Source organism: Sturnus vulgaris, chromosome 5 (genome assembly GCF_052056855.1).
Source record: "Sturnus vulgaris isolate bStuVul1 chromosome 5, bStuVul1.hap1, whole genome shotgun sequence".
In the NCBI taxonomy this organism is placed as follows: domain Eukaryota; kingdom Metazoa; phylum Chordata; class Aves; order Passeriformes; family Sturnidae; genus Sturnus; species Sturnus vulgaris.
In genome coordinates, this window is record NC_142247.1 from 62,512,029 (window position 1) to 62,524,179 (window position 12,151).

General features: G+C 41.9%; 1 protein-coding gene across 2 annotated transcripts; it reads right to left on the bottom strand.

Annotated features, from left to right (window-relative positions):
- Positions 1–2: 2 nt before the first annotated feature.
- PMPCB (peptidase, mitochondrial processing subunit beta) lies at positions 3–8,121 on the bottom strand. 2 transcript variants are annotated; one of them, XM_014869043.2, is made up of 13 exons: positions 7,930–8,121; positions 6,408–6,548; positions 6,041–6,127; positions 5,442–5,571; positions 4,894–5,092; positions 4,158–4,237; positions 3,478–3,590; positions 2,739–2,882; positions 2,095–2,255; positions 750–835; positions 588–676; positions 290–365; positions 3–194 (listed from the first exon to the last, which is right to left on the bottom strand). In XM_014869043.2, exons 1-13 carry the CDS (start codon positions 8,017–8,019, stop codon positions 130–132), a joined length of 1,461 nt encoding a protein of 486 aa, XP_014724529.2. In that variant the 5' UTR covers positions 8,020–8,121; the 3' UTR covers positions 3–129. The 2 variants fall into 2 exon arrangements, with proteins under 2 accessions (XP_014724529.2, XP_014724528.2); XM_014869042.2 differs by having other exon boundaries at positions 2,095–2,258.
- Between the last annotated feature and the right edge of the window lie 4,030 nt (positions 8,122–12,151).

A 12,151-nucleotide genomic window follows, 5' to 3' on the forward strand; every position in this document is an offset into this window, starting at 1 on the left:
GAGCTGGTTCTTGAGTTTTAATCTTCTCAAAAGCAACTCCAAAGTTTTTAAACAGGGATGTAGCTGGTTGTTTTCTGTTGTTTTCCTGGCTTTTTAAAGCTAAAATATGCTGGAAGTTCTTGTTATTCACTACTCACGAAGCCAATGCATGCCACTGCAGATTTTGCTATACTCTGGAAGTTGTTCAATTGGACCTGGAAGTTAAAGAAAGTTGCCCGTGACACATGCTCAACTCACGGCAAGTGGTCTGGGTGGGTTATGGGAGGAGAGGTAAACATATACCACATACCCACGGCAGCAACTGCAGGATGCTTATCATAGATGTACTTTGTGCAGATTTCTCTAATAGTCTGGGCATCAATAGCCTAAAAGGGGTAAAAGAGGCATCTTTGTTACAATCCCATCTTAAAACCTTTTCTGATCTTAATTTTGTAAAATCTACGGCAGCAGGCAACAAAACACTTGAAAGTTTTCTCAGTTGGAAACGTCTTCTCAGCTGAACAAGAAATACAGCTTCTATATTGTTACATTCTGTAGCAAGTAATTTTTTATGGCCTTTTAAAAGTTGCAACGCGAGTGCTACTTACTTCAATTCTTGCCTCAAGTTCTGGAATTGGGATTCGGCGCTTATAACACAGCATTTGTCTTCCAATGTCTTCACAGATTGGTGTGGACCCTAAAATAGGGAAAAAATGCTTCAGTATCAGCCTACAGCTCCACAAAGACTAAAAAGTTCTCGTAATTCTCACCATCAAGTTGCAGCAGCATATTTGTCTTTAGAAGATTTTTTGCTCTAGCTACTTCATTTTCTGTAACACTTGTGCAAAGTCTTATCCTGAAAAACAGTTTAAATCCAAAGGCATTAAATAATTGTCGTCTGTAGCACACAAAATCGTCTGTGATAAGGAGGTGCATAGGCATTACTGCACCTCCCAGGCACTACTTTTCTGTAGACAAAGCTGGTAAGAGCTTGGAAAACAAGCCATGGTTACAAAGCAGCAGCCTAAGAGTAGGGTTTTGGGAGCATACCAACATATCCAAGAGCAAGCTCTTTCTCTTACAAGAGCTGTATTTCATTTTATTAAATAAATATTTTGAGGCAAGTGCAGTCAGTACTTGTTAACTTGAGAATGGATGTTGCTGAGAAAGTAGGAGCCAAGCAAGTAGATAAAAAGTAATTAGCCAGAAGGCAATCCATTACTTCCTGGCTCCTCTCTTGGTGAGATAATGATTTGCCACACTGCCTATGGAACATTTTGTGCAGAGAAGGGGATGTATTAAATTCTGAATTCTTGTCCCAGGAATCGTCTGCAACAAACGGAATCAAAGTGATAACCTTTTTCTCCATGACTTAACAAGAACCTCAGAGAATAATGGTATATGAGATGTGATTTATGTGATTAAAGAAACTCCTCATTTTCAAGACTTGTTTCAACTTCACCCACTTTAAATCAGTGCTCTTAAGTAACATATATGTGTTTTTTAGCAGCATCTGCCATTCAAGTTTTACAGCTGTGTCTATGGACATCCTTGAAAACAGATTTAAGCCTCAGATGAATGAATACGGTCTAGAATCATAGGTTTCAAAATTCCAAATGTAACAGCTCAACTTTCATTTCCCTGTGTATTCACTAGAGCTGTCTAAAACCAGCACCTGGTACATCAACTGCAGCAACTGTAAACTGCGTGGCTACTAATACTGTCTGGTAATTGCACGTTCATTATTCTCATCCACAAATATTTACTCTTTCAGAGGTGGCACTTGTAGCTCACAGGCTGTACACTGACTGAATAGTATTCTAAAAGGTCTGACAGTTTCATAACTTCTGCCATTTGCCAGTTTAAAAAAAAACAAATAAAAAAAAAACTGCTGTGTTTTCTTGTACAAGGAACAAAATCTACATCTTAAGCTATTCACTCCATGTAAGGGTGCCAAAAACTGGGTATTGGGACTTGGCTTTGGATGCCAAAGTTTAGAATTTGATGTGTTCCAAGGCAAGCCCAAGCAGAGAAAAATATTCTCTTAAAATACTTTCTTTTTAAGTTGTATTCCTCCACTATAAACAATCTTTTCAGAGAAACTTGGTAGCTTACCATTCTCTCTGAACAAAGTGCACCATCTCCTCAATAGTGGATGGCTCGCAGACCATATAGAGTCCCCACAGCCCTGTGTCAGTGTAGCAGGTATTGAAGGACTGGAAACTGTGACACAGGTTACCATGGCAGGCAATCTGAGCAAGTTTACTGGACAAATTCTGCTGAGGCAAAATAAAATATTACTTTACAAAGTTTTTGAAAGCTTACTACTCACCTCCATGATTCCCTGTTTTCATTTCAATGGTAACAGAACATGCAGTAACAGCTACAAGGTTAATTATCAGCTCTTCATTTCAACCACTTCTTTCCTTTCATGTAATACCACATTTCAAAATAATACCCCAGATTTGATCCAAAATCATAAAGACACTTATGTTCAATAAAGGGACAATTAATTACTGATACCCACAGGTTCTGATGACATACAGGTATAAAACATCCTACTTTCCACAAAGGCGGGGAAACCTCAAGTTATCTCTATTTTGGTGGTTTAGAACCACTTCCTAAGATTCTCCTAGATCCTGGGTAATAAATTCTCTCAGACTCACAACTGGATCCCCTTTTCTGTCCTGGCAGTGCCCAAGTCAGGGAGATCCCACCAACCTCATTAAGAGAGGGACAGTGCTTGCAGGTTCACTCACCACTCCTCCGCCAAAGGACCGATCCCAGTTCCCTATCAGAGTATTGGCTACCATGAGTGGGATTGTATCTGGGTCTGACCAGCCGGCTGCTTCAACAGCAATGGCCAGGTGTGCCAGGGGCATCTTGTCATCCCTTATCCGAATCTGGAACACAGGAGAGCAGCTCTAATGCACTCATGCTCAGGCACAGGGCAAGTTAAACAACAGAAAACAGACTTTTCCATTACAGCTGGATTACAAAACATGCACTAAAAATTTAACATCAGCCTTAATGGGGTGTCCCCTGGGGCAATTTCAGATCACTGTGCCAACATACACAGAGAGGCCATTACAAGTCATTTTATGACTACCAGCACAAAGGAAATCTCATGACTTTGTAAAATTTCAATAGAGATGGGAATAGAACATGGATGCCTCAGTTCTCTGCCACTTCCTTTAAATGAGTGATTATCAACAAGTGGAAATGCTCCAACACCATAGTTCAAGAGGATAAAAGGAAAGTAGGAGCAGGGATAAGGAAGTGATGAAGCATAAAAAGTGGTGGCAGTGAGGCTTGTCCTAAGGATTCCCAAATAAGGATGGGAAGAACTGCTGTGGAAAGCAGCTACTCCACTGCCATCACTGGGGGCAAGAAACCTTTTCATGTGCTGAGTTGGTGGCAGAGCAGCCCTCTCTCCTCACCAGAGAGCACGTGCTAGGGGATGTAAGGGCCAGCTCAAAAAGCCACCCAGCAGCTTACCTCACTACCTGTGAAGCTACAAGGTGGCAGGGGTGGCAGTCCTCCTTCTGGAGCAGATGGCAAGTTACCAAAATGGCACTTCGCCAGGTCAAGCAGCTCATCATGAGAGACCCCTGAACAAAGGTATTTCACATGCTTTGTGATGTTACTCTGTAAACAGTTAATTTAAATTGCTGCACAGTTTAAAGACTCAACCAAACAGTAATTTTTTGTGCCCTTGCTTTAATACCCCACTTTTGTATTCTCCCCACATTCCCTTTATACAGAGCAAGATCATAATGATTCCCACTTCTTGCTTCTCTTTAACAGCCTTCCATTAAAATTACATCAAATCAAGCTCTTTGCTCTCTTTCAAGCCTCAGTGTTAATTCTTTCTCTCTGGATTCCTTGCTATTGCACTCTTCACACTTTCTAGGACCCTTTTTTCCTGCCCATATGGAAGAATGACTTTGGCCTCCAATTCACTTCTTGCTCCTGATTTAAGGTTTCTGGAATATTACTGAGAGGAAAAGGGAACAAAAGCTCAAAGGGCATGAATGCACAAAACATACAGGGCTACACAGAGCTAACAACAAACAGGACCTACTGAACAATGGGTAATTCATCATGCTGTTCCCACAGACACAGCCATGGTTTCAAGAATAGCTTCACATGATCAAGGATGAGTATCCCATACTGACCTCCAGCAGCAGCCAAGACCATTCTGGGTCCTTTGTAATGTGTTGTTATGTACTCCACCAAGTCATTACGATTTATGGATCTAAAACCAGGAAAACAGACAGCACTACTGTATCAGTAAAGTTTATTAGAGTAAAAAGAGATAAATGTATAAAACAATACACTATCAAAATAATTAAAAGTGCTGCCAATGTTCAGAGCAGAGGCAGAAAGCTAAAACAAGGGGGACTTTCTAAAAAGCATATAGAAACTGGATAAAAAGCTCCTCTAGCTTCCTGAGAAGGAGTGAGAATTCCAACTCAGTCAGGTGGAGACATGATGCACTAATGATCTCTTCTAAAGCAGCACATTTAGCAGCCCCCTGGTTTGTACTGGTCCAAACAAATGCTGAAATAGCAGCATAAACACTGTGTGCTTACAATAATGCCTAACATGTGACCTATAGGAAAAAGAAGTATTTCCAGTTTTGTGTCAGATACACAAAAGTGCAGGAAGACAGGAAAAATGTGGCCAAAAAACCCAAAGTCATACAGAAAACATCAGAAGTTCACATAGCCTTTGATGTCTGCCTACAGGGAAACTAAGGCAATAAAGGGGTTCTACTTATAATTATATTCAGTGCAATGTCAGCTGCTCTCCAGTGTAAAATTGAACTCTGGCACTGTTCTCTACATTTTCAGGTAAGTGTCTCAATATATAGTACCACACAATTAAAGACAGACGTAATTTTGGACATACTTGATATTTTCAGTGGGTCCTAAAATTGTCCGTCCTAGGGCTGTATTCTGGTAGGCAGTGGCATGAAGGTAATCAAAGACAACTTCCTGCAAATTGGTTTCAACCTCTTGCATCTCTCGAAGTATAACTCCTCGCTCACGCTCAATCTCTGCCTCTCCCAGGGTACTGTTCTGAATTATGTCAGCAAGAATTTCCACAGCTAATTGTAAACAGAGATGGAAATGAAAAAAGTATTTTCAGACTACTAGAAAAATCTGGTTCCAAAAACCCACCCGAAAGTGCAAGTGCTAATAAGACTAGCAAGGGGACAGGAAGAGAGAAGTCCAAAAGCTCTTGGACTCTGAAGAGAAAAATATTTCAAATATCAGCTTCCCTGCTGGCTCCTTTCCAAACCTGCAAACTCACGTTCTTGTGAAGCTCAAGAATGGACTTTTCACCTGGCAAGGAAGGGACTGTTACACTGCAAAAGCATCATTCTGTGTCATCTCACTGGAAGCTAGATAAGCATGTTGTTCTTTGCAGCTTTACGGATGAATGAGAGCAATTACCTCTTGGTAAATCTTTTGAAAAAGCCTTTGCATAATACACAGTTTGTTCCCTGGATGTGTATGCGTTCAGATGAGCCCCCATGTTTTCAATCTCTAGTTCAAGGTCTAACTGAGATCTCTTTTTAGTTCCCTGAAATAGAACAATAAGAAAATCACATTAGACCCTTCAATTCATCTACTCATCATTACTATTTCGTGTCTGGGAAAGTCATGATCAAGAGAAAGAAAATGCGTTCTGGAAATAAAACTGGCATATTAATCTCACCAAGCTTCAAAGTCAGATATAAATCCTACTATGCTCCCAAGTGAAAATAAAAAGCTGGCTAAAGGGTGACTGTGTGTCTTCTAAGACTATTATAAGAAGGTAAAAATGAGTTAAAAATTAGATCTTTGTAATCCATAGTTGTGTAACAGTTACACAGAACTAGGATTTCAGTTTCATTTTCTAATGGAAACCAAAGTCTGTTGTCCATGTTATTTTTCTCACTTCAATTTGGAAAACTTATTTATACTATTCTGGCAAAGATTTTATCATTGATCTTTAAAGGTAAATAACTTAAAAATCTATTGTAAATGTCTACATCAATATTCACACTCACCTTGAAAGCCATATGCTCAAGAAAGTGAGCAGTTCCATTGTTCTTCTCATTTTCATACCTGCTTCCAGCATCGATCCAAAGTCCAACCTCAGTGAAGAAAAAAAAGAGTTTTCACCTTCTTTTTTTACCCGCTAACAGCTTTGCTATGACTTTTTCTTAAACAGAGCAGGTTTTCAAGAAAAAGAAAATTGATCTTCACAAAAAATTTAATTACAAATCTACAGAAGTCTTAAGACTTCTATGTTCTAGCTAAAGTTCTAGGAACAGTTGTTAACAAATATTGAAATGCAAATGCAATTTAGTTTCATGAGGAAATGAAAACACAGGAATAGATAGAAAACACTTTTCCTTTTTGTAAGTTACTTACTGTGCATGTTGAGAGTCCAGAGTCTTCAGAAGCTACTTGTAAGCCATTTTCCAAAGGACTCACCCTAGTTTCAGGGACATTTAAGATTACTTCTGTTGCTGCTTTGGAAACTGTGAGCCTCCCTGCTCCAACATGCACACACTGGAAAGGAAAATCATCAGTCACACTCAGATTGTTTAGTTATATCCAAGGATGCTTTTCTGAAAAATGCATTGCTAAACTTAAGCATTAAGTCTGTGGATCTTTCTTAAAGCATGCATTTATAAGGGCAAGAATTCAGGACTGCTATTCACCACTACTTCACATAAGGGAAGCAGTAACCTGAACCTGAAACAAACCCTGAAGACAACTACAAGTGAGGAGATGCATCTGCTGCCCTCTGATCTGACACGGGAGCTGTTACTCTCATCAGCCAGCCACGCTTGTTTCCCACTTCTGACAGCGAGAGCCTGCAGGACCTTTACCATCTGGAATTCTCCTGGGTACCTGCTTTCTAAAGTGAAGTGAGATAAAGCCCAAGGGCCTGTGCCAGGAATGCAAATCCATCACCCATTAATCAGAGCAGCACAATCATGTGGCAGTTAAAGTACATTAAATGAGAGCGAGGTAGAAAAGAAGGGAAGTTTACTGCAATCAGTTTTCAATAACAAGAAATGCAAATATGTATCTCAAATTCAGGCAAACAGCCATCTCAAAAACCGTGATTTCAAATGTTTCAAATAAGCAAAGATTTATCTCCCCAAATAACTGTCCGAAACACGAAAGCACAAAACCCAACTCTCATCCATTCTCCTCCTAGAACAGGTTAGATCTCTTAAAACTCGCTTATTTCATCATCACAGCACAATTCAGGTTTGAAGGGTCCTCTGGAGGTCTCTATTCCAATTTCCTGCTTCAAGCAGGACCAACCTGGTCAGACCACTTTGCTCAGGACTTTTTGCACCTGGGTACTGACAATAACCCAAGATGCTCTGTGAGCAGCCTGCTCCATTGCTTGACTGCCACATATCCAGTTTTTCCTCTCTTGCTTCAACTTACGCCCGTTGTCTCTCATCCTGCCACCATGCAGGATGAGACAGGCCTCGTTTTATCTTCCTGACAACCTTCTCCATAGTGCTGGCACTGATACTTCTCACAGCTCCAGCTGAAGCCACGGCTTCTCCAGCCTGAACAAGGTCCGGACCCTCAGCCTCCCCTCACAGGGCACATGTTCCAGCCCAGTTCATCCCTGCTGAACATTTCCAGTTCATTGACATCCTCCTCACACTGAAGAGCCCCGGACCAGCTACCACACACAAATCTCCTGACCAGGGCAAACCGATCGCTTACTACACCTCCCGCCGTGCACCGCGCCGCCGCGACTACAACTCCCAGCACGCACCCGGCACTACGGCCTCCAATTCCCCGCGCCCCCTCAGCAGCAGCCCGGGCACCAGCGCTCAGAGCCACCACGGCACCCACGTTCCCCGCGCCTCACTCCGTTCCGCTCCCCGGCCAGGCCTGGCCCGCCCCGCCGCCTCACCCGCTGCGTCGCGCTGGGCGCTCGCACCAGGCGGGCGGACCAGGGCAAGAGAAGCCGCCGGGCCGCTGAGCGTGCTGCAGACGCCGCCATCTTGACGCCGTAGTGGGCGGGGTGAGCGGCTTTCGGGGGCGCGCAGGCGTGGGGCAATCCCTGCCGCTCCCGCCGGGGGGCGCAGTGGGGCAGCGCAAACTGCATTGTCACGTCCCGGGGCAGGGGAGAATCCGGGAATGTCCCGGTTGGAAGGGACCCGCAGAGACCATCGAGTCCAACTGTTCGCCCCACACAGGACAAGCCCAGCGATCCCACCGTGTATCTGAGAGCGTTGTCCAAGTGCTCCTGGAGCTCTGGCACGCTTGGGGCTTGGTTTTAATGGTCCGCTCCCCTTGGTGCCCCAGAGCAGCGGAGTTCTCGAAAGCCGTTTTCCTGCCGATCTCCCATTATGGCCAGGTTCAGTAAATAAACACAAAGCGCTGCCTTCTGGCTGCTCCGTGAGCTGCCGTGGGCACATCCCTGCGGTCTGCGGCTCCTGCAGCTGCTCCGGGCCCTTTCGGCAGGGCTGGCTGAAGGCGCTGCGCTTCCTGCGGGACAGACCCGCTCTGAACTGGGGAAATCCCGAGGCTGGAATAACTTGGAGTCTTCTTCTGAGGAATGTATGCAACGGAGCTGAAACACTGGTTATGGATAGGAGGGCTTCAAGCACAGCAGTAAATCCAGCGCTCCGTCGAGCCTGTGCCAGCGCCGGTGAACTACCTCAGCTCCAGACGTAGGAATCCAAACTGCTGGGAATGGTCCCTCCCAGCTGCCAGGGGCTGAGAAGGGCTTCTGGGAATCCTACTTGACAAGAACCAAATCTGGGCCGGGAAAAGTTCTGGAAGTGTACGAGTGGAAGCAACTTCATTTCAGTGCTGAAGATGTTCCTGAGGACGTTTGAAATGTACAGTGCATTATCTCCAAAATTAAGGAAAACCAGGGTGAAATTGTTTTTTGTCCCACAGTCTAAGTGATACGATGCAAAGAAACAAAATACTATTTAAAAAAAAAACTCTGTACTACTTATGCTTTCAAGGTACCATTTTCCTAACCCTGAATGTCTCAGACGGTAGCACAGTACTTCTGACACCCTCTGCCTCTGTACAGATATCACAAAACTTCCCCATCTTGCCCGCTCTAAGGTGAGGAAAAAAGCTGGGCTCTTGGCACGTGATGAAGAGGAAGAGGCTGAAAATGGTGAGAACTGAGAATGCTTCTGCTCAGGATGAACTGTTTCCTGCAACTGCCAAGGTCCTGTTACTCAGAGGTGATTCTCGAGAGCTGTCAGAAGTGTTGCTCCCTTCCCCCTGAAACGTCAACAGTCACATGCAGATTTTAGGTGACAAACACTGCTGTGATCTTAAAGGACACTGGGGATTGTTGGTAGTTCCTGAGCTAGCTTGGATGCTGAGGTGTGAGAAGGCTCTGAGATTTAGCTTCTCAGACTCCAAAACATGGACCAATTTCAGAAAGATACATTATATTTTAAATGTATAGCTTTTCGGGGGTATTTTGTGTGTATAGGCAAGTTCTTACTCCCTTGGCACTTCAGAATGAAATTGCACCGACTGCCCTGACACGTTTGCACTGGCGTTCATAAACTCTGTGCTTAAACAGAGTTTAGTACTGCAGCTGGGCTTGTCCAGTTTCTGTCACAAGGACTGTAATTGCATAACAATAACAAACCCCCATAAAAGCATGGTATATTGCATACAATTAAAAATTAAAGGGATACTTATTGTTAACACATAGGTTAAAATATAAACCCAAATGCCAAGAAACCAGATACTTCCTAATTTGACAATGATGCCTTGACCACATATGGAACGGTAGATTTCTCACTGAAATTGTTACTTTGCTGCCTGTACTATTTTAGTGCCCATATAGCCTTTGTAAGAAGGACCTTGTAGCTGCAAAGCATGCACATCCTTTCACCAGAGAATTTACATTGGAGTCAAATTAGTTTCTATGGAATAGAAAATATTACCTTACATGAAATTAGCTACTTTTTTAGTTTTGTTTCTCCCATTCAGTTTATGCATATTCAAAAGATCCATCCAGTTCCAGCATTTTTTACATTTCAAATAGAGCTCTCTCAATTTGTAAAAGAAAAAAAGCAAAGCACCAAACTGTGCAACTGAAAATTAAAATTAAGCTTCTGTTCCATTTTACAGATAGAGCTTACTGATCTCATTATGCTGGGATTTATATCAAAGATGTTTTACCAGATTTCACTAACCCATTAGCCATCCTAGAAATTTGAATCCTTGCTAGACATAGAATTACAGCTTAAGATAAACTGATTATCCCTATAACATGTCTCCTACTTTACAAAATAGGAGTGTCTCATATGTAAATGTAATCTAAAATTTAGCATCCAGCAAAGGTCATTAAAGAGATGCAACTCTAAATTAAGAAATCTTATTAGCCAGCTAAAAATACAAGAAAATAAAACAAAAACTGGTGTTCTAACAGTAGAAGCTGAATATGTAAATATTCACCACTCAACTTTTATTAAACACTTTTTTTTTAATACAATGAGATTATTTAGAAATGGGCTATTATAACAGGTAATGCTCACAATATCCCTCTGGTTTAGGTAAACAGTATTATCTGCAGCTTCCAGATGGAGAAAATTAGACCTTTCTTCATAATTCTTATGTGTCCAGTCTCAAGCAACGATGGAATAGAAAGGCCAAGGCTAAAAGAAGGGAGTTCTATACAAATTATGTCCTTGTCATCAGCATAGATAAATAGATAGATAGATAAATAGTTGCCTGCTAAATTCAAGATGCCATAGAGCCTTTGAGTGGATTATGTAGGTGAGAGTATCAAGACGAAAATCTGGTTCCTTGAAATCCAGATTCCAGATTTCACCCTAAGTATAGGAGCTTTGTATTTCACACTAAGTAGCTATTTTAGATCAGCATCCCTCCTAAAGAGGTGCCTGGAAAATTACCAAATGGCACTTTTGTTTTTTAAGCTTAAAACTTGTCAAGAACTCCACTGAAACCAGTAGTAATACTCAGTCTGAAGGATACAATTCCAACTGGTTTACTGAGGAAATAATGTTTTCATGTTCATTACTGTACAATATCAACCAAATGACACAGTCATCTCAAAGAAAAGGCCATTCCAGGAACCACCAGCTGAGGAGGTGTTGCACTATCAGCTCACAGATGGGATAGACTCTACACTACCCCCTAGGAAAAAAGATTCAGCTGGTGCTGGTGCCAGCACTCACAGATCTAGCTTGTTGCTTCTAGAGTAACATTTCTACTTTATAAAACAATTCCATGTGGTAGCAGTGATATAAATGAGAAATCTGTTTATACATACCTGATGTATGTATAACCACGTCAGCACAGGGCTAAATACAACACTGTGAAACCAACACTTCTGTAACTCTGAACTTGGATGGCAATCTTAGTATGAGCAAAGAAAGCATGGTCTTGAAAGGTTTTACTTTCAATTGTATATATAAAGTATTTATTCTGAAATAAAGAAAAAGTTCATATCAGCAAGACACACTATTATGATCAGCTTATTACAGAAGTACTTGGGAAGAACTCTCCTATTACAGGCTGATCCAGCCACAGAACAAGAGGGCAAAGGAACTGAGCATTACAACAACACTGCTAAGGAAAAAGACCTTCAAAATTGCTGAAACCATCACACTGTAAACATTAACAACTGAAATTGCCTTCGGCTAAACTACTGCTTAATGCTGTGTTAGCTTTTTGTAGAGTCATCGTGTTCACTGCTAATTTACAATCTACTATCTTTTTAAAGCAATGATACAGTATTGCCTTTAATGAATGTGCTGAAATCCAGCTGCCAGGAATTGGCTTGATCTCAACCAAGCAAGCAGAATTCAAACGAGCCTAAAAACATGGGCTTAAGAAATAATACATCATTTTGTAGAGGAGTCAGTTGGAAGGCTTTTTGGGACGAAAACTGTTTTGAGAATACAAATGAAACTTTACAAACATTAGGTTGTCTGATTTTCATGCCAGCTGTTCACTGGCATCTAGCTGATTATTTTTATCAGTATTACCTAGAAGTTACCTTTCAGCTAATTAAATTGCATTAACTTTTCTTTCCCAGGGTTAACCACTGGGCAGCAACTGCAAAGGCCTACAGACCACTGACACTGGTCTTTTGTACTCTCAAGCTGCAAGGAAGACTGTCT